The sequence below is a fragment of the Metopolophium dirhodum genome, chromosome 5, assembly GCF_019925205.1.
Source record: "Metopolophium dirhodum isolate CAU chromosome 5, ASM1992520v1, whole genome shotgun sequence".
Classification (NCBI taxonomy): Eukaryota; Metazoa; Arthropoda; class Insecta; order Hemiptera; family Aphididae; genus Metopolophium; species Metopolophium dirhodum.
Genome location: NC_083564.1, coordinates 1,164,400 through 1,191,113, shown reverse-complemented (window position 1 = coordinate 1,191,113; position 26,714 = coordinate 1,164,400). Strand labels below are relative to the sequence as shown.

Genomic DNA, 26,714 nt, shown 5'->3' with positions numbered 1-26,714 from the left:
TTATTCGGTCGCCTCCAGCGTAAAACACGTGTCTCGTGACCACTTGTACGCAGAGTTCGTCGGGATTTCCCGTGTTCCTATATAATATACGAGGACTTTGCTGACGATCCGAAATATAATTTATCGGCACTAGCTAGGCGGCCTTTACTGCGCGCAACAGTTTAATTTACGATTACGCGATGATTATTTGCCGTGGGGGAGATGACGAATATTTTTTAAAAGCCGTTTTCCACAAAGGGCGTCAGTCGTCGAACGGTATTTTCGCAAGCATATATTGGTGTGAACAGCACGCATTATATACCTATACAAAGTCTATATATGAACATGTATACCTAGTTTTTACGACAAGCGATTATTATTATTTTCTCTTTCCACTTTCATGAAAGTTCCCATCGCAATGAAGCTCTCTCGCGATATTTCATCGTGTTCTTTGCTCTCACCTCTTGTGAAACACGCATGTCACAGACCACGTCCACGGAGATTGTTCTACATGTCCGTCACGCATCGCGTCGGGATTTCGCGTGCTCCTGTACGAGGACTTTGCTGATCACGTGAATTTTCTGCCACTAGCTGGACTTCACTGCGTGTAACAGTTTTTAATATAACATAATAATTATGCTACCCGTGGCAGAGCTACAGTGCCTTGGTGGGGAGATATTTTTTTGAAAGCCGTTTATTTACAAAGGGCGTCAGTCGTCGCACGTTATTGTCACAAGCATATTATATCAGTGTGTGTATGTATAACACGACGTATATACCACGTGCACATTGCAATTTAACCAGCTATGCTTTTTACGACGAGCGATTATTATTTTTTTTTCACCCCGTTTTACCTTGCCGCGACTATGGTTTGGACGTTACGTCCGTCAAGAAGACGTTAAAAATGTTATTCAACGGTAGGTAATATATTATTATCATTCTATCCTATTGTATGGATATAATAGCGGTCGCGCGCGGGGGATAAACGTCGTGTGCGCAAACAGCCGAAACGTCGTATTATTATTATTATTATTATTATATTGTATACTTCGTCGTCGTACAACAACGATGTAATTACGCGTATATAAGAAGAAAAAAAAAGAAAACACGAAAGTATTGTGTTTCGTGCTCTGGACGGAAAAAAAGAAAACGCACGGGCGGCAGCAGGGAAAAGCGATTATTAGTCGTCGTGTCGCGCGGGGGACCGCGGGAGGTCGCGCTTAGTGGATTTTTAACGTTTTGGAAATTTTCATCGTAAAACCTTATGGGCCCCGAAAACGGGCGCGTTCGGCGAGTGACTTTTACATTTATTTGCGACCATAACGCACTCCCGCGACGTCGACGACCGTAATAATACGCATTATACGTAACCGTTATCATTACGATTATTGCCATTGCGATCATTGCACCAGCGCACAGTCCACGCATATCGTCGTTGTTATATTACACTGACCGTCCGGGGCCGTAATTGGGTTTCAACACTTTGCGACCCACTGCCCCACACCGACTGGCGGGCGACGACGGTCAACCAGCATACCAGGTATATAATATTATGATGTTACAATATTATGGTTATTAGGTATATATACCAAAGCGCGCACAGCTTCACAGCGAGAGATCACGCATGCAGCTAATGATGGCACCTGCGTACCTATACACCGATTCGTATACAGAATGGTTTTTTAATCATCATCATCATCATCATCATCATCATATACTGATTACTGACCTTCATTCTTCCGTTTGATAGTGCATATTTTATTTAAATTTCTGTTACTTTTTGTAGTGCCCACTTAATTAATAGCTTCTTGTGGCTATATAAACTGCTATTATTTCAAATGAAAACCCTACCCCAACGTTTTTTTTTTTTTGCAAATTATTTAGCGAATGATTTTCTGGAAAACTTTTAGTCATCTATAAATCCAAATTCTGATAATGAGTAGTTTCTGAGTTATTTTAAGATGATTATAGGTACTATAATAAAAATAACAATCCTTAAAACTGGTTTTACAAAAATATAAACTATACCTATGTAATATTAGATGTAATATTTATTATATTTGGATCATTTTTAAAAAGTGACATCACATTTCTCAACAAAAAAATATCTGCTGAATAATTAAAAGTGAAAAAGGGGGGATCCTGTGGTTTAAAAACAGAAGTTTGTATTTTCACATCATCATCCTTAAGTGGTACAACAAATCTCGAGTATTCAAAAATATGGTCTTCAAGGGGTTTTTAAAATTCCAAAAACCAAAAATAAAATATATTATGCATTATTTAAGCATAGACATAGCGTAAGCGCGCTTAAAAAAATCCCCCTGTATACTATTATTATGACGTGTATGATTATTATCATACTGCTATACGTACGAGAAACATTTCCCACTAACTTTTTTGTTATCTCATTTCACGTCCTATCCGATGATAATAATAATAATATTATTATTATTCGACTCCCGCTGCTGGGCACCACTGTTGAAATGCAGTGCGACTTTCCACAGAACGCCAACGCGTCTCTCACTTTCGACGTACAACATAATAATAATATAACAAAATATGAATAATATAATATAATAAAAATATATTATATTATGCCTGCCAAACAGAGTTGACCGACAGTAATAATAATAATAATAATAATAATAATAATAATAATAATATAACCGTCTAGCCGCCGCATCATGGTCCAAAGGTTGGGAGGAGGTTCGGTATTATGGTTTGTCGCGGTCGTCGCAATGTCGACCGGCTCGGAATCACTTCAAGTAAGCATTTTCTTTTTTATTCTTTAACTTCGCAATAATATCGTGACATTATATTTTTAGTAACCACGAGCGCGACAGTACGGTATATGTGGTATGCGGTCGTCATCGTTTGTTTGTTGAGTTTTTGTGTGCACATAGTTCGTGTACTTGAGTACCGTTTGGTCGAAAGGTCAAGGATGTATAAACGCAGTCAGTTCCGGTGTATATATATGTGTGTATTGTTTATTGACGCCTTTTCTCGATTTCATCGATATAATAATTTCAATTTCCGTTGTTACGATCGAAAATTATGCTCACAAGAGGTGATTTTGATCCGTAAATTTGGTAGTGTGCACTCATAAATACGCAAAGCATAGGAATATAAATATGACGAGTTTGTTTTTAATTCTTGGAAATACGTCGCTCGCTATTTTTTTTATGAGTTTGCAAAGATTTTTTGATTTTTTGTTTCGTATAATGACACTATGACAATGATGCTAGTACCTTTACCTCTCGCATCGTAATTATTAAAAGAGTATAATATTAACTTTTGGCGGTCCAAAAATTTAATTTTAAAGAGATTATTTTTTGACTGTAAACCGAAATATGTATAAATCTAATTTATTAACGGCTTATTAGCTATAATAATTTACAGTTTATATCGAACGAATGGGACACGGATCCCATTAGTATATTTTCTTATCTATAGTTATAGATTATCGACCTTACACCCCTTTTCGACTCAAGTCAGCGTAGACTTTGGGATTCAACGTTTCAGTAGAGATGCATAAATTATATTTTATATTCAGACCTCTCGCAAGTCTGACATGTATGGATAAACTTAATTTTCATAAATATCCATACTGAAAATTTGTATTTTCGATTTTGATAGCAATTTTTTTCATTTTACAATAAATTACCACAGCAGTCAAGCGGACCAAAAACGTAATAATCTTAACTGGTCGCCTGGTTTGCGAAAACTGTTACTAATACATTTAAGTCTATAATTTAATTACAAAAATAACATGGTTCTAAATAGTTGATAGAGTTTAACTACTTTTATTAAAATGCCCAATTCCCAACGGTATTACTCAGTTGGCGATTTATGTATGCCAGTGAAATGTATAATTTAATTTGCGCGCAAACAACGTTGGTTTTCTTTATCATATTATTTTATTGCTGCACATTAAAACTTGAATTAATTAAATTGACAAAAATATATCATTGCTTCATTTATTTTATGTAACGAAATATATCATCCAATCCAAACAGCCAACTACTAAACTAGGATGAATTAAAATAACGGAAAATAAACATAATCGCTTTGTTAAAAAATGTATTATTGTTTTTTTTTCTTTTTTGGATCATTGGACTAGTGCGAGGTTAAAATTATGTAATATTTCATTTCCGCAGCCATTATCAATACGCCTGTGTGAATAGTTCAATACTCAATAGTAGTAATCTAAGTCCTTATCGTAAATGGGATAATATCTAAAAAGAAATTATAATTTAAATAATATATTATTATTTTACTCGGAATAAATATCGACAAATTAAAAATAAAAGATTAGTATTATTTCAGATAATGAGTTCAGAGTAACAGTCGTAGGTATTTATTATAAACAAAGTATGCAACTCCTTATAAATACTTAAAAATGTTTAAATATTAAATTATAAAGAATATTATCGATATATTAAATAATCTCTGGCCATATTATTAAAATAGTCAATTCTTCTTAAATAACAAAATAAATTGAACAAAAATCATAATGATATATAATATTTAAATCAAAAACTAACTTGGGTTAGTGATCTAATTTAAAATTAATTGTAAGTTATCCATTATTGTTCTGTACCTAGCATAGTCAATATCTAAGTATAATAGATGTTTACGCAAGTTTACATCATAACAAAGGTTTAATTTATGTACCATATAACGATGAACTCAGCGTTTTAAGTAAGTAAATTATTTTTCTATGTTTTTTCAAGCTTTTGTGATTCGCATACTTTCGATAATTCATAATAATTCGTTATTTTTTTTTTTATCTTTCATAACAACATTTTTTACTGTAATACTATTTGTATGTGTATAATGCAATTTATAACCTAGTTCCAAAATAATATATATAATAATATACCGTTTAATATATTTTCTATGGTTTATACCTATATAAAAATACTATTACTTGTGCATAGGTATGGGTTTATTTTTAATTTAAAAATAAACGTTCATTGTTACATGTTTTAACCGTTAAGGGTAGTTTGGATTGGGCTTTTGCGATTTGTCCATACAGTTTGTTCAAAAAATTGTATTTTATTGAACTGAAAATACCCAACGCGTACGGGGATATAATAGTTTCAAAACTTTTTATTGGTACCGATTGGTCAATTTCTCCAACCGACCCCACCACTACCACCACCACCTACCTCCTCCAAACACTATTACAAATAAATTGTCGTTTGGATAATCGTTTTGTCTGCTGCCTTTCGAAAAAAAAATAAAAAAAAAACCATTCAACTCGATTTTCGTAAAACGAAAAAAAAAACCAAGTCCGCAATATTCCGGTGTACCTAAATAATATATTATTATACTTTTATATACGGTGGTACACGTCATATAAACTCAGATCCCAACAATTTCGCGTTAAAAAATGTGTATGATGGTAATCGTAATCGATAGACATTATTATTATATCGACCGCGCAACCGGAATAGATAATATTTTCTTCACCTCACGCAGTCGTACATCGAAATATCGGCGGCTCTGAGGTGTCGAGTCTTACAAGTCGACTTGTACGAATAAATAATAATAATAATAATATATAATAGTGGTATAATAATATTATACCGTCTCGATAGGCGCTCGTAAAAATATTATGTGAACTTCTGCGAGACCGTAAACGGTTTAACGATTCCAATTCGTTCTCGACGACGTTATGCGTATCTCAGCGGTATTGCGTTTCAGGAATAGTGTCGTTGTATACGTTTGGCGTACAATGTTCAAGGTCAGCCCGTCACCAGGACGAGGTGAGCGCGAGGATATTATATCGTATTTTCTAAATTACTGTAAAATGCCTAACTATAATGGCCACAGATGACGGGTTTTTATATTTCGAGATCGATAAAGAAAAAAATATGAAACTGTATAATTATTCGGCTTCCTACCAAAACTCTACAACGGCAAAATAGTAATAATTGTTCAGTAAACGACCTTAAAGTTTTTAAAAAAGCACATTTTTGGTCTCAACCCCAAAAAATCTTTAATTTTTAAGATATTTAATCTGCTTGTATTACTGCATTAAAATATATTGGATTTTTTTTCGAAATATTTAATATAACACTGTTTTTTTTATTGGTAAAGTATTGTATGTAAACCGTATCTAACCGTTAATGAGTTTTACTGAATATGAAAATGATTTTTACTATTTGTTTTGGCTGGATCTATATTGGTTTAATATTAAATATTTTGCTTATTGGACATAGTCAGATTATCATCATTAGATTGTACTTATGCCAATTATCAAGTTTTTTGCTTAAGTGTGAATTTTTTTTATTATTAACATCATCATTGTTGTGTTTATCGTGATAAATAAAAATAAAATAAATCATTAATAGACGCCTCTTTCAAATCGTTTGATAATAATGTTTAACACTAGATAGCGCCATTATCTCAAAATAGTGAAATAATATGCCGTCACCTAGTTTTGGCAGGAAGCCGACGATATTGTATACCTATATTATCTATATCACAGGGCATTATCATCATCGTACAATACGATATATTGTATACAACAGCTAGGACCTATATTACAATATAAATATAATAGACTCTCGACTATAACTCGAGCAGAGTAGTTGTAGTCGACGGAATAGTAGTTATTCGTTTATTTACGAATAGTATAATATTATTATTATGACGTGAGGCAAAACAATAATGGTTAGATCAACACTGCGGTTAAGTTAACACAATGGATTAGTGTGTATGTGTGTGTGTGTGTTGTGCATATGACACGGACGCGTTTTATACAAGTTGTGTGTTAACGTAATAATTAGCATAACAATATAATATTATGGACTTATTGCGAGCAGATGTGCGTAAGACGTAAGTGCATAACGATATAATATTATTACGTCTAATACGGCGGCGGCCGAGTTTGGCGATATAACAATAATTATTGCGTAGCTCCCTACCTTTATTAGTTCTCAAAGGCCAAAGCATAATAATAATAATATTATGGTCGGCGGACGTAACTTTATTATTCGTCTTGATCGATGTACAACGCGATTTTATGAACGCCAGACACGAGTTCGGTAAATTCGTATTCGATTAGGTTTTCCGGTAATAATAAAAATAAAAATAAAACACGAACCAAAATAATATTATTTATACGCGAAAAGTGCGTGGATTTCATTTTTATTTATGAGTACTATATTATTATTATTATTATGGGAAAAAATCGCTTTATACAATTTGCATAATTTTTCGGGCGTGATATTTTGAAAAAAAATCCGTATCTACGCTCGGTTATACTAATATTAAGTGTTGAAAATTCGAGGCGAGCGAAATGGCTTTTTTCCCGCTCATCTCTCTGCTGACGAAATTATCTTTACCGGAACACACCTGTTCGTAAATTTCCAAAGGGTTGCGGCCGAGCGTAAATGTAAAAACTTACAATATTTTTTCAAAGGTAATTTTATACCTTTTTTTTATCATTAACGCCGCAACAGAATACAATTATAAAATAATAATAATAATATAACAGTGGGTTGTCACGTGAGTGGTGTCAGTATAGTGGGTCGTCATTGTCATGTTAAGCTATGAGGTAGTAAAGTGAGTAACGGTGGCAACATTTTTTATGTATTCATTTAAATTTGTTTTATACAAATTCTATTTTAGTTTACATAATATACAAAATTGTTTTATAATATTGCAAATCAATTTTTCATTTTGTTTAACTATATACTAGGTATAGGTAGAAGGCTTATAATAGTTCAGTAGGTATAATATGTAAATTCGTATTTCTAATAATAACGTATAACTGACTCAATTAATAGTAGGTACTGAATTTTTTTCGATGATATTATAATAAATTGTAATGGAGCTAAACAAGACTAAACCATACATTTATTCCCGTGTGGTAAATTCGATGACTCGGCGCTAAAGTCGTTTCTGTACACAAACATAATATTTTTGGGAAAACTCGTCTAGACGATATCCGACGGGTGTTGACGAAATTCTACGTCGCAAAAACCCTTCGCGAGTGTGCGACAAGAGATTTTCACGGAAATGCGTTGTACTGAAATATTATATTACCATCTAATTTACGGGAAAACGTATGCGCGGGGACGACATGACATGTGTAGCCCGACTTTTCTTCTGTCGCCTTAAATGCGGTCGCGGCGTATAATAATAATAATAATATTATAATACTGCTGTTATCGGTTTCTTTTTTTAGGCTTTTGTTCGTTCGTTACGCGCCCATAACTTATGCCATACCGCAACGGGCCGGGAAAGGTCGGGAAATAATTTACAAGACTGTAATTAAAAACGTATTATGCGCGCAAGCTGCGTTGATTTTACGACACTTTGTGCGACGTTGCGCAGGACCTGCCCAAAGGATAGTCGAAGGACCGAAGAGGCGAATATTCTCCATTATAATATATCGATACGCGTTATAGGTGCTATCGTAAAACCGTGGTTTTTTTTTCAACGTATAAAAACGGATTATTATATTATAGTTTTTCATATTATTATCCGTTTCGCGGTGCATAGACGTTATAGCGGGTATATATGCGGATCAGCGTGATCATTAGGTATACTTACCAATATATTAATATTATGACTACCCGACTACCGAGATGTACCTATACCTTCCGGCATTTCCAACGGTCCTACTTGAGTTGTAAACGGCGCACCTAATAAATATTTTGTATTTTAATTAGTAAAATTACTGCATCGGAAACATCCTTCAGACGCGATTTAACGATCAAAGCAATTATTTAATATCCCGCTAAATAAAACATGAGAATTTAATCTTTAAAACAAGCCGTTGTTCAATCATCGATTTTAATTTATATATTAATATAGGGGCATAGGTATATAGTATACAATTCAAGTATGATTAATTTTGTTTTGCAGAGACTGCGCATCTCGTTGTCGGAAAGCTATTTTCATAATAGATTTGAGAATAAATAATTAGAAAATATACAATTTTAGTTTGCAGCCTATAATATTATCATGAATGTGCACTACGATATTACAAAATTCTATCTTTTGACTTTTGTGATATTAAAATTCATAACGTTTACGAACGCTGAAATTACGCGCGCGTGGCTATATAATAATATAATGGAACGACGATGCGCGTGTGTGGTTAAATCGATTTTTTCGCAGACACATTATCGCGCATTTAATATGTATTCTCGGTTTTCCAGTCTGCTGGCCACGCGAACCACATCGGAAGTTTAAAGCCTTCGGCGTCGTCGTTGGTCGGCGACACCATGTCCTCGGTGAGTAATTTTGACGGCGCGGAGACGTCAACGACGAAAACGAAAATAATAACAATAATAATAGTAATAGTATGCTACACACGACAATATTATATTATTACTATACAATATATCGTACGTGTATATTGTTGTTATATAATATTATTATCATGCGGAGCGGCTCCACCGTAAAGTTTTCTCTTTTTCCGAGGAGCACAAGGAAAAAGGGAAATCAACGGTGAGGCCACCACGGTTGACGTATATACAGGTACCTGCTGTCATAGGCGTGCGCACGAGTGCAGTAAAAGGTTCACCTTTGCTGCGTCTGCAACATTTTTTGGGCCGATTGATTTCGGACAGCATCGGGGCAAGTTATAGTAAAGTTGGTCACGGTCAGAAAAATTAACTATTCAGTATCAGTATAGATACAATATGGATCTGAACCAATTAGTTCATGTTAGATAAATGATAATAGTTGATACTTTGCACAATATTATACCTAGTTTACAACAAAAATGAACCTAGTCAAAATGACTAATTATATTATTATGGCCACTGTAATGACACGCCCAATCTGTGTATCATATACAATATTGTTAATAATTTCAGTTGTTCGATAGCGATTTGTCCGATTGTTAAAAAAAAAAATGGGCTGCTTTATTCTGTATAATATATTGCATCCGAGATTAGAGTCTGCGCACGCCTCTCACGGTACCTATATAAAATGTGGAAGTCTGCTGATGTAACACTTTTATTTCTGATTTTTCGAGTACTTTTGCAGGGTAATGATATATATATATTATATTATATTATACACATACGTTGTGAAGACGGTATAAGCTATATAACTGTAATCCCTAAGCGGTGTATATACCTAATATTGGCACGTGTGTGTATATATGTATTATATCACACACACACATATATATATATATAGACGAACGAAGTTCCGTTTGACTGGTCTTCCGATTACGAGATGGCTGTCGTCTACATCACGTCCGCTTGGACCGAATTCGGCGATGTACGTTCGTGCGACGCACCCCTGGGCATTATCGCCGAAAACGGATTTCTCAATTACTGCGTGAGGTTCAAGACCAAGTTGGCCGCTTGGGCTAAGTCCGTAAGTATATATCACACACGGGCACACTCACACAGTACATATTATATATACTGTGCGGACTTGCGGATTTGACTGTGTGGGCTTGCTATATATTATATAACACCCGATTAAGGCTCGTACAATCCTTTCGCACTATCTCGCGCCGCCAATACGTCTCATTTCCGAAATCGCGTACTTAATAAAATAAGATATATATATATATATATAATTGCAATATAGATATATAGATATGGGTTACTGGTTTAAGATCTCTGGACAAAAAAATATATATCCCCAGTGTACGTGGCGGTGGTAATCCGGAAGCAGCTCTATACGTGGCCGCCGCCGCCGTCAATACCGCGCAATAATTCGATTTTCGTCATAATATCGTTCGACGTCACCGCCATCATGCGACCACCGACTGGAGAATAGAACCTCGGTAAGTCGCACGACATGACGAGCAATAATATTATATTATTACGTCTCGGGCGACCAGTGATAGGGGAGTATAGACGAAACGGGAATACACTCGAGAACTAAAAATACATATGTACGAGTAATATTGTATGATAGACATCTTCAATACATACTATTATGTTATTGAACACATATCGTGTCGATCGAACTGCGTTTTGGTGATGATATACAATGGAAAACAAAAGATATCACGTTTTAAGTTACATCGATTTACAGTTTTTTTTTTAATGTTTTGTATTTTTATTTTGTGATGGTGGTCTCGTCTAATTTTGCACGACAAACTTCTTATAACCTTGTAAAAATATAATAATATGTACCTGTTGCTGGGGGGGCTGATCGAAAATGCGTGTCAGGCTATGTGGAAAATACGTCAGATTCAAAACCGAAAACTTGATATAATAATAATGATAATAATATAGCAATAGCAGTATGATAATAATTATAACGTATAAGCCGAAACGAGCTAATAATACTAATATTAACCTAATGTCGAGTACCTATACGTGGTATACCACGTATATTATTATTATACTATGGTAGATAGTTGTTGGCGTATGGACCAATTGTCAAACTCAAAACTTGACAAAGTTTCGATGGAATCCCGGATAGTTTTCAAGAAATTCGTGAGAAAAATCAAAATTCGTACCGTGCGAGGTATCGAAACACGTAACTATAATATCATATCATAATAAGGTGTCATAACTTATACCACAGTTAACCACGGAGTTTGCTCGTGGCACGTATCGACACTGCGTACCTAGGTTCCGTTTTCTGTCATTAGTAGTGATTTTTCAAGGAAAACTTTAAAATTTTACTTAGGACGTATAATAAGTAACAGCTAAAAATACTTTTACAATCAAAAATATTATAATGGTTCCCCGGCAATAGCGGACCGGCTGAAACGAAAACGTAACTGTGACTTATATAATATAATAGTTAGTATATAAAAATAAAGCGTTACGTATTTTATGCGAGTACATTGCAAACGGCCATTCATCCACGCCCGTAAATCCATACGATTACGCTTTTGTAAATAAAAATACCTTGTAAATAACTTATCGTGCACCTTGAACAGATTGTTTTTTTAGATTAATAATATTAAAAAAAAAAAATATATATATATGTCTGATGTATAAATATCGTCGAATATCGAACAAACGGCTTTTTATTTTTTATAGACAAATATAAGTATTTAGGCGAGCGGAGTGGCGTGGAACAGAGCTCTCGGCTGAGGAGTGTACCCTTAGAGGAGGTCTATTATACCCCAAGTGTATATTATATGCACTTTGCTGTTTATAGCTATAATATAAGAACAGGATGGTTTTTTTTTTTAAAAATCACAAAAATCCACCTAGAAAATCAGTGCGTATTATATTATGGTTCAATATCATATCGTATTATAAATCTATACTTAACCAGAGAGAAAAAAGGGAGTGGGGTAAAAGGGAACGATACCTATGCCCAAATGGCCATGGTAGAACTCTCTAACTCTGTGCCGGGTGAGGGGTGGGAGGTAAAGGAGGGCACGCGTTATTTTACGAAAGTCGCAGTCGAAACGACTGCGTTGGGGGTGTAAGGTCGGCCACGAAATGTCTAAGTTTCGAGAGCCTTTTCGCCGCCGTTAGCGAGTATAACACAACCGTGGTCGGAGCGTCGCATGGCGCGGACACCGACCGAAAGGATTAATCACTCGTTTGCGAGACTTTTAAACGCGCACAGACGTGTTCCATATTATTATTATAATGGTAGTTTTACGCCGTAGAACCGCTGGCGCGTTATCCGATGCAAACTTTCAACAGACGGTGTTTTTCTTTCCTTTTCCGCGGCTGTGGAGGCGGAAACGACGTTAGTATGTGAGGCAGCTAAGCGGGTTTAGGTATCATAATATTATGGGTATAAAATTATTATTTATAGATATATACCTACGCGTGTATTATGATATACGCACCTCTGCAGGCCGACTTTTAAACTGCAGTTTGGTCGACAGCGCTACGCAGTCCGAGTGCGAATAATAGACCGAAAGGAACGATATTAATTTAGCGTTTAGACATACATAATAATAATATTATGTATGCGAGTATATTATATAATATTATCGTGTTTTCGGTTTTCATCCAAGTGTATAATATAATAATATTACAACACGGTTACGATGTGTGCTCTTCAGTGTTCGGACTTATCTAGATAAATTTATCTAGATGAATATCTAGATAATTATTTGTTCATCTTTTATCTAGATAAAAAGTTACAAGGTATCTAAACGTTCATCTTAGATAATTTTTTTACTAATCTAAATAAATTCATCTAGATACATTTTTTATTGATAAAATCGTGAAATTGTACAAACGCAATTTAAATATTCATACAGATTCTCATAACCAAGTTTATGGTTTATAAATAATGTAATTATTTTTATTTATATCATTATTATTATTATGTTCCTAGTTCTCAACTATAATAAACCTAAATTTAAAACCCATTAAAAAAAAATTGTATCTTTTTTTTATCTAGATAAATAAGTATTCATCTTTATCTTTATTTAGATAAATGAGTTAAGTTATCTTGTATATCTATCTAGATACATTTGAGTTCCATTATCTAGATAAAAAATACTTATCGTATCCGAACACTGGTGCTCTTGTCGATATCTGCACATTATTGTTCGTTTGACACGACGTCGCGACGAAACTGCAATTCGCCGGATGCACGTTTTTCAAAAATATATTACTACATTCTTTTGGAAAAACTATGTGTTTTCTACCGTATAATCGCACAAAAATCCTTACAAAATGTCATGTATGTGTGCGTGACGTCGAAAAATATCCAAACAGCAACAATATCGAATATTTTATGGACACGTTAAAAAAGACAATGGTGTATATAACAATAATATAATCCCTCATTGTCGTCCTTGCAGTAACAATAAAATTGTATTATATATTATATCCTATCTGCATGTGGCATATTTGAGGGGGTTGGGTGGTTGGTGACGGGCTAATCGGGATGGTATTGATTATGATGTGTATCTATAATCTATATTATAATATTATTGTACAAATAACAAAGTTTTTAAATAGGTAATTGTAAAAATAAATATAACTGAACGAAAACAAAAAAAAAAAATTACAAAAATCGATAAATTTGGGGCAGTAAATAATTATTTTTTCGTCACGCCTTCCACTGCAGGTCGAGCTTCAGATATTATTCGCCGCTGCACGTCTCCGCGGGGTATATCCGACGTCATCGTGACCTCGTGTGCTTTCGTAATACGTCATTAATATAATAGTTATTTGTTCAGAGCGTGTACCCCCCCCCCCTCATTCATATAATATCTGTAAGTTCACTGCAGCTGTAGTATTAATAGGACGTTACGTTTGCGAATATTGTACTCAAACGATATTAATATATTATGATATATAGTTACAAGACAGGCCTGACGTGAGTGAAACGGTGAAAAACGCCGTTACCAGCTGGTATAGAGCCATCGACACACTGTCGCAGGACAATTGGAATCTTCCCGACGCGCTCACTTTGGAGTCGTTCAGAAAACAGTTCATGACCGCATACAAGCACTTGGTGCTCAACGGTGCCGAAATTTACGAAAAATCGGATTCCGAAATCGTGAAACGGGACGTGGACGGATTCACGAGAGACGTTGCCGATATGATGATCGGGACACTCAAAGGAATTTTGGTAAAATCCCAGTGGACCATCATCTGTGCGTGATGCCACGATGTGTCTGAAAGGTGTATAAAAAAGAACGCGAATGTAATTTCGATTTTGTGTTGCAGAAACAAGTCCGAAGCATTCCCGAGAAACGCGACACGGAATATTAACAGTTCATAGTTTATGCAGTGTGCTAAGTGCGTCAGTTTCACTTCTGTGCTCCGTACGTGTGTAACGAGAAAATATTTTACATTATATGTACCTTTTAAGGTATATTTACTTTGACTTTTTTTTGGCATTGGCGCGTATTCGTATATGTCACGCGTTCAACTAAATATATTTATAATATAGTAGATACGCCAATAAACGTATATAATGCCAACGATCGAAATTGATTCATAAAATTAAATATTGAGAAATAATGAAAATATAATTATGTGACTTATATATTTTTATTATAACATTATTAATTGTATTTGATACATTAATATTGTAAAAGTCTTTAGCGAATTCTGTTGGCATTGTTGGAAATTTACTGTTCGTACTTTCAACAATAAAAAAGTTGTTCTAAACATTTTTTTGTTATACGAAATAATCTAGCAGACGTATATTAAACAAAAAAATAGTTACAATAACTAAATAAGTCAGAACACGAATATTAATGCCTGATTATTTGTGATCTACAGTGATGACTGTGTTATTAATATACTATAATATTTGAATTTGATGTCAAAACTTATCACAAAATATGACTTGCCGATATCTGTTTTAATAAACAATGATGAAATATGACTATTTTAGGTACCTATACCAACATATTAACATAATTTTGATGTGTAAGCTATATGCTTTATGTTTAGGCACCACTAAAGAAGTTTATTTTCTTGTTAAATTTAATACCTATTCAATGTGTTTTCGTGATTTTTTAATAAATCCTACAATACAAACTCTTTACTTCTCGGTTAATGAAATTTGTCATGTACAAAGATTTCTTTACATTGTAGTTACACTATCATGGACATTTTTCAAAATATGTTTTTGTCAATGTTTCGTTTTTTATTAAATGTCTCGTCGTACTACAATATGTCTAAAATATTCTTTATGAGAAAAATCGTATTCTTTAATATAGTTATTTCTCTTATAATTTAATAATAATATCGTTTATAATATAATATAATATTATGTTGCGTGTTATACTATTTTACGAGACTTAATCATTAATATTTACTATTTACGCCGGTAAACGAAATGTAAATTATATTATAATATCAATACCTATTAATTATTATAAATAAATATCTCCCAACAGTAATTACATAATAATATAAGTGACACCTTTGTAAAAAAAAAATATAAATGTATACACTATAATCACCGTACGGACCTAATGGCTAATATACAATAATAATAATAATACCTACCTCAACTTTAGAATCTCGACGTCGTGATATGTACAAAGTATTATTAAAGCCGTATATTGCTATATAATAATATATATAATCAAACAGTATGAGTTGATGTATTTTCAAAGTGCTGAATCGATGCCGTAGTATTTCAATCATATTTGTATTGTAATTATTATTGCCCGTCCACATAATATAGTATATAATATTTTACGGTGCACAGTATTGAATGTGTTTACGATAAATCGGGTATACGCATTATTCGAGGTTTATAGAAACAGCCGACGATAATAATACATATAATATTAAACATAGGTAACGCGTCTAATATAACTTTGGCCGGATTATTGCGGTCCGTTGATAATAAATATATATATGGCGTAGGACGCTCGTGTCGACAAAACCATATTATATTTTACGTAGATGTTAACATTTGTCAGCACACAAGCCCGGCTCTCGTACCTATGTATATAATATATATTATGTTATGTGATATTGTAATAAATAGTATTATCATATCGCCGCGTTGTAGTACACTGGATCGATTTATATAGGGTGACGGACAGATACAGAGCCAAAAAAAAATTGAACTTAGACTTCTGCAGAGGCGCACCTCCGTCACAATATTATAATAACTTACTTTCGATGGTATTGCAGCTGTAAACGTACGCGCGAACAGTCCACTGGTTTTTAATATCATATAATATTCAAAATATCCGAACCGTTTTGCCAACGCCGCTTTCAAAACGTCGATATAATCGCATAATAACGCGCATCGCAGTCGTATTATAATTATTTGTATTATAAAAATATATAACATTATGGTCGACACTGTTCGAGACACAATTATAATAGTGTTCGACGCGACCCGCAGCCGCGATGATTACGGTGGCTAGGTGATCGGACTCTCTTTTGCAGGTATTATTAAAATATATCGTTGTAAAAGTGTAAAAAAAAATCAATATTACACAAACGCACGGAGCACCCGCGTGGCCCACGCGGCGTGAGTGGATAAGTATAGTTGGGTACGAGAAGTCCACCCCTGCACACCCACATCACCACGCGCTCCTCAGACCTACACGTGTTTCGATTATTATTTATACTTCCGACGCCGGCGACGGGGTCATTCCCGGTACATCGTCTGTCGTATCCCATACGGACATTCATGTCTCTCGTCATCCGTTACATGCACCCTACGAACATATTATTATGTTATGCACTCGCATTATGCCTCTCGTGATAATATTTTATCGGAGATTCGGACGACGAGAAGCTCGTACAGTCTATCGCAATTCAGCAGCGCCCCGTGTCACTAAAATTATACGTCTCGTATCGTCTCGATCAAATTTTTTATTGATAAAAAAAAAATTTGAAACAAATAATATTAACCGATCGTCGGTCGACGGTCTGTGGCCATCAGAGTAGAGTTTTGATTTTCATATCACTTTATACGATGTACAAATTTCGAGTAACTGTGGAAGAGTGACAATAAAATATGTACGCTGTCCCATAAGGATCTGAAACGATTATATTGTATGCTTGACGACATTAAATTATAATCATAAATATTATGACGAGGATACTCGATCGAATAATTAATAATGCGTTATATTTTGTCGATAACTGCACTACGTAATTCACTTGTTGTTGACATTTCATGTTATTATATTCATCGTATTAATTATTCTTATTATATTGACTTCCCTAAAGTATCAACCAGGTCTTGCAACTCGGTACCAGAAACCAACGCGAAGTTGAAAATCAAAACATTTGTACTGCCCCAAAAGTAGATGAAAAAAAAAACACAATTTGAATAAATTCATTAGGCATTAAAGGCATACACGATGATAGTGTGAGCGTTTAGATGGATCGCCATCATGCGTATAATATTATTCATAGTTTCGATGAAAATGTCCACCGCGAGTGAGTTTTTCATAATATACCAATATATTATATGAAATTGATATAGGTACCCGTCGACTGCAGACGGAATGAAACGCGTGTCTGCGCGTTTAGATATTTAAATTTATATTATTTCCAAACGGCGATCGTCTCGAGTGGAAAAACTTATGCAATTTTTTTTTTTTGTTTTTCCCGGTGCTTTTGAAAACTTCTTGGAATTTTGACCTCCCAAATGCACCAACTAGATTCATTTTCTCATCGAACAGGATACTGAAGAGGAAAATCGAAGAATTATTTCAACTACTTATCGTGTACACAGATACAAATGAAAAAATAAACACACATCTTTGTAAAATCAATATACATTCATCGTTTCGCTCAGAATCTAAAATTTTATATCGTACATGTAACGCAAGAGTCAATAAATTATATATACAAAAAAAAAAAAAATTTTAAATATCGATTAGAGCAAAAGTCATTTTATTTGTCAGGACTTTCTTCAACCTGTACAATGCCTATATATTATTTACCTACCGACACGCGCGCTGTATTGTTGTCCATCACTCGCATAGTATATATTTTAATCAACGTTCCTAAGCACTGTAATGTGTTAATAAAACAATATATATTGTGTCCCCCATTGTTCCAAATCAAATATTAATTCACCTGAATTTGTAAGCAATCGTGCGGACCGTACACACGTGGTTTTACAGTATTGCGACATTTTACCCGACTGGCGACTACGGCGCTGCAACCTTTCATAAAACAGTGTTAATTAAAATCATTTTATGTATCAAATACGCCGTTATGTGCGTTGTGTGTATATTATTATACTATAAAGTTTTGTAATTTATTTTCACAAAACTATATTTTGTAAACCGCTTAAAACAAAAAAAAAAAAATAACAACAATGAAACAAATTTAAACATATGTATTGAGAAGTATAAAAAATACTTTACTTTTAAAATGTGCTGTGCTCTGAAATCAATACCACACTATATACATACGTATTACATGTACATTATAAATATATAAATATATGTAATAACATAATATGGAATTATATATTTTTATAAATATTAAATAATTATTAGGTATTGCTAAATGATAAAAATTGTATATTATATCCCGCATGGTAAAGTGCAAGTTGCAATTTCGAATAGAGAGAGAGGTATATTATACAGGATGGGTCACGGACATGGGACAAAAAATATATGTACCTACCATGCAAAATATAATATAAACATAGACATTATTAATATTAAAACTATTAAATAGGGTACGACGTACCTATGTAATGTGTAACACAATTTAGTGGCAAGTCTTAGCCAGTAAGTTCTAGTAGATGTAGCAAAATAGAAACTAGGTTAAGTGATAGTAATATATAAGTGACAGAAGTAGACGAAATATGTGGGTCCTTCAGGGTCGATCGCTTGATGCGGTCACTGTGACACCTTTGGACAGGACAGTAATAAAGTGTTATGTTTTAATATTATTGTGTGTGTTTAGTAGTGTACTTCGGAAGCGATAGGCGTATACGACCTTATGTAATTATAATACAGGTAACTGATATATTATATTATAATTTATATTTTGTTTGCCTCAGTCATTAACGTGTTTTGAGGTCAAGCATCAGACGGTGTCGCTAGTTCCCGGATGGGTGACCACCCGGATTTTTAGTGACGAATCTTCACCTCATATGGTGTTCTTCGACCAACCGTAACCCCACTACAAAATGCTAATTGCCATAGTAGCCAAAAACTCACCGCTCCGTTCACGATCTAAAAATAATGTATATTATGTTATTAGTGAGTAAATATAATAATATACCGACTATTATATTCGATTTTTATAAACCAAAATATTATACATAGTAGACATTATAAAGTAAGATATTTCTGACTTATTAGAGGCTGTTGAATAAAAAAAAAAAAATTATTTAAAATATACTTATGTGGAACTGAATAAAAAAAAATATTCATACGTTATCAAATATAACTTAATTTTTAAATGTTGTTTTATGATTATTGGTTATTTCAAATTTCACTTGCAAAAAAAAAGTATATTTTAAATTTGTAATGTTTGTTGAGATTATAAGGTTTTACTGACAAAAGAATCACCTATTAGGTAGTACACTAGATATTCCATTATAAATATCAGACAACTCTAAATCCTCTAACCTCTACCGGACATGGCTATAAAAGAATAAATAAATATAAATCTATATCACTCGATCTTATGGCCACATTACAAAAAGTTATATGATAGTGATACTACACCTCACACTACGAAACGTTTATAATGCAACTTTAACAACAACAATATATTTAACCATAATATTATTTATTATATTATTAGCTTAGTATAGGTATGTTATAATATAACAAAATATTCAATAGGCCAACATTTTTAAATTAAAAAAAAAATCGTAACCCGTGGTGGTACATATACATCACTCAACATACTCCTTCAAACCCTCCTTTTCATGCACACACACACACACATACACACTCGTGCACAGTGTGTACACTGGTGAAAATTCCAGAGAGTTTTTTTTGTTATTAATTTGAGAAGAGAAATGGAACCACAACATCTGAGATGTTACATGTATTTATTTTATAAATCATTATCAACATAATATAAATATACGTACCTATATATTATGCAGGAAATGTCGAAATAAACAATTAATACCTTAAGTACATATACAATATAATATATTATACATATATAATAATAATATTATCAACATTGAATGAAATTAAATTTATAAAAATAATAAAATACCGAAATCCATAATTACAAAATTGTAACATTTAGGGACGTGTAGAGGCCACTTACACGAATATCGTATATTATCGTGTACCAGTATTTGTGCAGATTTTCTTTGGTTAATTAAAAATGATGAAAAACACTGATAGTGCTCGTGATACATATTATGCGCCATATGGGAATGGTATAATATTATTATTATCATAATAATATGTAGTAAATGTTTTTAATTTAATTAATATTTTATATTTTATAATATAATAAATTGTTAGTAGGATTTTAACGTCAGCGCTAAAAAATTGTATTCGATTATATTTACTTAATTAATCCATACATTCCACATAAATAGATACACTTATTATAACAATAATATTATATACCACACGATAACCGGATACTTTAATAATACCTGTATGATAATAATAACAGTAATGATTATCCGTCACGTTTGAACTTTGAGGTTTTATTTGGAACGGAAAGTATAAAATAAATATATAATATAATAATAATTTAATATTACACGATATTATATTTTCGTCCCGAAGCGGACGGATCGTTAATAATTTTATAATGGTTGTTAAAATATTATTGGATTTCAATGATGTGCTCAAAGTTTATACCTAAGTACCACGTCATATTATGTTCTACACACCGCGGCTCTGGAGTAAATAAATATAATAATAATATTTGCCTCGAAGTAAAAAAATAATCAGAAATGTAATTTCGACAAATAAACAAAACCTTTTCACTCTTATGACGTGCCGATGTCTTACAAATCATTGCATTTGAATAATAATCAACTCATATAGCTGTGGACCTCGATTATGGTATTCAAATATAATAATAAAATATATATTTAACAAAAAATGGGAAATGTGTTGAAAGTTAAGTTTTGTTTACGTTTCTCGGCTATATTTACTAAAAACGCGTATCATATATTATAATATACCGACCCAACGCACCGAGAAAAATCGATTATACGGTATAGCCGGTATAATATGTTAGGTACGTGTTCGATTTCTAATCTATATAGAATATGTGCCACAAACTTTTTTCAAGCTTTATCTACCATAGGTATCTACCCCCGAAAAGTGTTGGCTGGAAAAAATTCACACACACGTCGTCGGAAAATCAATATAATATGTGACCCATCGCTTTCCCTCGCCCTCTAGCTCGGCAGATCAGAGTTTACGATTTCCGAAATTCTCGGAAATTATCCTTTTTATAATATTTTATATATGCGTCGTACGCGGTCAACGGTTTATTATTATTGGTTGATTTCGTTCGGCACACATCGATTCGCACAACCCGTCCGTCGACTGTTTCGACGTGTCTCCGACGAGTTTATTCGCTTATCCTCCCCGACAATATGTCTGTGACGATAACTGTTATAGATATATTTTAATATAATATTATGTATCACGGTTTGTACTAGCTAGCTGAGTACTATCGGAACTGATGTCTACAGACACTCGTCTAAAAATGACTATACTTACCTATGCAATCGTCACTCCGTACCTCACAAATCATAATTTTATCTAAATGTTCCGTGTACCCATATACTTACTCGTAGTTTACAATAGTACCTATACTGTACGCACGTCCAGAGGGGAGTTTAATGGGGTGGGGGGAGCTAGGAGAACTTGCCGTCATTTTAAAATATGTGATCGAATCATATGATGATACTTATATACCATAAAAATGCTAAAAATCTCCGCCAAACACCAATGTCGGGTCCAAGCAGCGTTGTACACAAAATGTTATTCTCTACTTTTTTTTCTTTTTAAATAACGGACGTGCATCACCGCAAAATATGTGTGACTCCAATGGCATTACAAATTAACACGGCCCCGTGAACGTTGTACATATTAATATACCACGGTATATCGTTTTGTGTGCCCACGTGCAGGAACGTAAAGCCGGGTTCACATTGCACAGTGACGTGTGATTTCGTATTTTTATGATTATACCAAAATGCAATACCAATGCTATTATGAATACCTGATAATATTATTTTATTTATCACTTTTCCGCACATAAATGTAACCACACGGTCAAAAGTTGAGTATATATTTAACTATGCGGTATCGTTTGGTAACAACTGTGGTAACCGTGATTATTTTACACGTCACGGTGTAGTGTGAACCCGGCTTAAGTACGCGGAAACTGTATGAAACGTTTCGCGTTCGCGGTTTCTACGGCGTACGTGCCGTATTGCTTTAGAAAAATTAATGCGACGAAAAAACCTTATTCATGACATTATTATTATTATATCGGGCGCGAGCACTATCGTGACGCAACGCCTTCTTGCCTTTTCACTTTTAAGTGTGTCGTAAAACGTCATTCGACTTGGCCAAAGTAATAAAATGAAAGTTGGTTCACACCCTCGTTTTTTTATTTTTTTTTTCACCCTCTATTATTAACATGCCCCCTTACGGCCTATATATTACTATACGCGTCCAGGGTAACTTCTCTTGAGTAATGTATGTAATGTTTTTAAAAATGAAAATAAAAAAAAAAAAAGGGTACGCACTAGGCGTATACAAATATAATATATATTATATTATTATATAATATCGCCGCAGCACTACTGCAAGTCTAGTGGTTGAGCTGAAAAAAAATGAATGCGCGGCCATTGTTCGTCTAGATATTATAAAATAATATGTGTATATATGATATTTATACGTACGCGTATAATATTATTAAAGGTCGTTATATCCTCGAAAAATATTTAAAGCGGCAAGTACGATACAGTTCGCTCGCTGCTGCTGTTGGTTTTGGGACGGGTTTATTATTTATTTTATTTTTTTATAACACGCGTATACTATACTTGAAACCAGAACGAGTGAGTGCAAATATAAATAGATATACGAGAGCACCACACACACGATCGTGAATATATAATTAAATAAGAAACACCGTACACGAGCGTACCGTATATAATAAATATATATATGTATATGTTATTGTATTTAGTTGTTCCGGATGTGCAAATTCAAAACGCTATGGTCCGGTTAAAATATTAAATTGTATGATATGCATGAAAAAAAAAACACATAATTAGGGTTAAACTTTCGTCGGGGATTACAAATAATAAAAATAAAGCTGAAGGACCGTTCGAGGATAATATTATAATATGTATTTATACAAATATATTATATTGTGCTGTGCACCCCATAAGGGATATTTTCAAATATATACATAACGTTAATAATACGCGCGGTCATAATAATATTCGTACATTTTCCATGACTTATCGTTTTCAAAAATATTAGATTACGCCCGGCGATTTTTCCCATGTTGCCTTATAAATACAATCGATGTGTTCGGATTTGTTTTTCCCGTTTATATTTTTTTGTTCATATTGTAATGCACGATGATAGTAAAAAAATATTATATAATAATAATATTATGACGTGCACGCCATACAAATAAGTGTTGCGACCTAAAAATATACATAATTACAAAGTGATTCCTGCATATTTTATCCCGTATACCTTTGTATTTAAAATATTAAATTCGTATTTTATCGCATATTATTAGTATGTATTTAAAATATTAAATATTCAAACATAGCCCGTGTGGAAATTATAAAATTACCTCGAGTAAAAAATAAAAAAAACAATCATAATAATTGCATAAAATTGTACATGTTTTATTAATTAGTTAATTTTATATACACAATATACATAATATATATATATATATATATCTGTATGTATATAAACTAATTCAGGTATCCTATATATATATTCCTATCTAGATAACATATTATTATTATTGTTGGTTTTTTAGAACTTTTAAAAATGGATGGATAAATAAAATATTATTTAACGATGGCGAATCATTAACGTCACGATTCATTTTTTTTTAACTACCTCGCAGACATCGTGATTTCAGCTATACAGCCATAATAATTACATGATAAAAGCAAAACACTATAATATGTATAGGTAGAGGTAATTTGATAATTATTATATTTGACCGTCCAACGTTTAACATATTTAACTAATGTTTGCCAAGAATATTCTAATCATTAGAATAATACAATATTATTATCATCAACGTCTGTTCTATTATAGTGTTACCTATGTACATTACTAATGATTTGGGATGTCAATAAACCAAATTAAGATTGAATTGTATACACATTATTAATTTATAGTGGCTGTAGCAGTTTTTTGAACTATATTATGGTTTATGAGTATATTATTATTTATTATATTGTAATATTATTACATATTATTGAAATTAAATGAATTGATGTTATACAAATTTATAATATTCATACCACTTACGAGCTGTGAAGGAATATTATATACTTGAACAGATCCAACAGTAAATTATTGTGTTGAAACCATATTGTATTATATTTGAAGAGCTTAAAAAACTTAAAAGACTATCGAGGTAAAAACTATTATAAAATTGTGCATTTTATTACAAAAATAAGAGACGTTGTCAAATATTTAATTTAATTTACAACGGCTATTGCTGAAGCTTTCATAAAATATGTGATTGTATTATTTTTTTTTTTTTGAGGGTTACTATTGTCTAACTGTTATTTAGTGTTGAGTGAGTGCGATAAAAATGTCAATACGATTTCCGATGAAATTAACTCGTAGTGTAACATTGAAACGAACATTTGTAATCGTTTTTTTTTTTTTTTGCACATATAATTTCTATTATTTTTGCTCGTTTGCTCGTGAAATTTTTTTGAGTGCTGCAACATTTAACGCCCCTAGTTTGCTCATATATTGTGTTTAAAAGTTGCAGTGTCCCGAAGGGGATGGAAATCGATTCATTACACTCGACATTAAATTAGCATCTCGAAATACAAATATTTACGATACTAAAAACTTTCGGGTTAATCGTTCGCGTATAATTCACGAAGAAAAAAAAATTGGTTATAAACTACAAAACAACTTATTTTTCTCCGATAAAACGCTGACGGACCTCGGATATAATACTATAATACATGACGTATATATTATATTGTATAACAATAATAATTATGATATTTCTGTGGGCGTGTGCAGTGCCAATCTAGTATTAATTTTACATAAATACGGCGTTAGTCAAATATCGGGTCGTGTCTCGGGCGATAATTAATATTTTCGTTTCGATGAATATTCATTCGGTGGCGGCGGCAGCGTATACACATTATCGCCACAGCACCAGTTGTTGGCAGTTGTAGTCGTCCGCCGAAGAAAAGGGTCGACACGATAGCTGCCGTGATTGCGTTCTCAGTTTGGAATTTTCGACCGCGACAACTAAATACGACGAGCGATTCTATTTTGTGTGTGTGTTTATATTATATTAAATTGTACTCGTCGTATTGTTTAAATGTCGCGGTAAATCGGCGTAGGTAAGACGTCGCGTAGATGCCGAAACAATCGTACGCGATTTGATGATGATGATAATTTATTGTTATATTTATAGAATACAGAGTGAAATAATGTGATATTATAATTGATATCGTGTGGGTATTCGTTTGGGGGCCACGAAAGAATTCGATTTGGAAGTTATGATAAAATAGATAATAAAAAAGGAGTAGGAGGTATATTATGTTTTAGTTTTTAAACAATTAGAATGAGACAAACGTAGCACGCTACTAGATATTATATCCTACTTGGAAGAAAATGTATGTATCATAAATATGTTTTTGTTTATGAATGACCAAGAAAACGAAAACGTTACGCAAAAACGGACAGTTAAAAAAACTAAAGATCTGTACCCAGCTCAAAAACGACATATTTAAAAACAAACTCCAGTCTATAGTACTCTATACTATATAAGACAAGAGAATAACGTAACGTATATAATAATGTTACTGTACCTATTAAAAATAGCCATTAAGAAGGGTCAGGCGACACTGCTGTATAGTTTTACCATCATATTATTATTACTATGGATATTGGAATTGGCATTCGCGTTTGTCATTACGCCAAATATCATTAAATTTAAAATGGGCGATCGAAACCTAAATGCAAAAGAATTATTATTATCGGCCTTTAATGATAGTGAGTGGTGACTGCGGAACGTAAATTTATTGTATAATCGCGTCTGCCCCGAATCGATTTACTGTTGTTCCGTTTGACAACAATTTTTTCGACATTTTCACGACACCAATTTTCGATCTGAGATACTACAGTTGAATCAAATATTTATTAAATCTGTGACCGT

General features: G+C 33.1%; 2 protein-coding genes across 5 annotated transcripts in view; both read left to right on the top strand.

Annotated features, from left to right (window-relative positions):
- LOC132945961 (neuroligin-4, Y-linked-like) overlaps positions 1-26,714 on the top strand; it is a 454,653-nt gene that overhangs the window by 244,289 nt on the left and 183,650 nt on the right. The window lies entirely within an intron of this gene.
- LOC132945058 (uncharacterized) lies at positions 801-14,887 on the top strand. 2 transcript variants are annotated; one of them, XM_061014679.1, is made up of 6 exons: positions 801-1,519; positions 2,654-2,744; positions 9,159-9,233; positions 10,150-10,332; positions 14,209-14,481; positions 14,580-14,887. In XM_061014679.1, the coding sequence occupies exons 2-6, from the start codon at positions 2,664-2,666 to the stop codon at positions 14,622-14,624; spliced, it is 657 nt and encodes a 218-aa protein (XP_060870662.1). In that variant the 5' UTR covers positions 801-1,519; positions 2,654-2,663; the 3' UTR covers positions 14,625-14,887. The 2 variants fall into 2 exon arrangements, with proteins under 2 accessions (XP_060870662.1, XP_060870661.1); XM_061014678.1 differs by lacking the exon at positions 801-1,519 and having other exon boundaries at positions 2,450-2,744.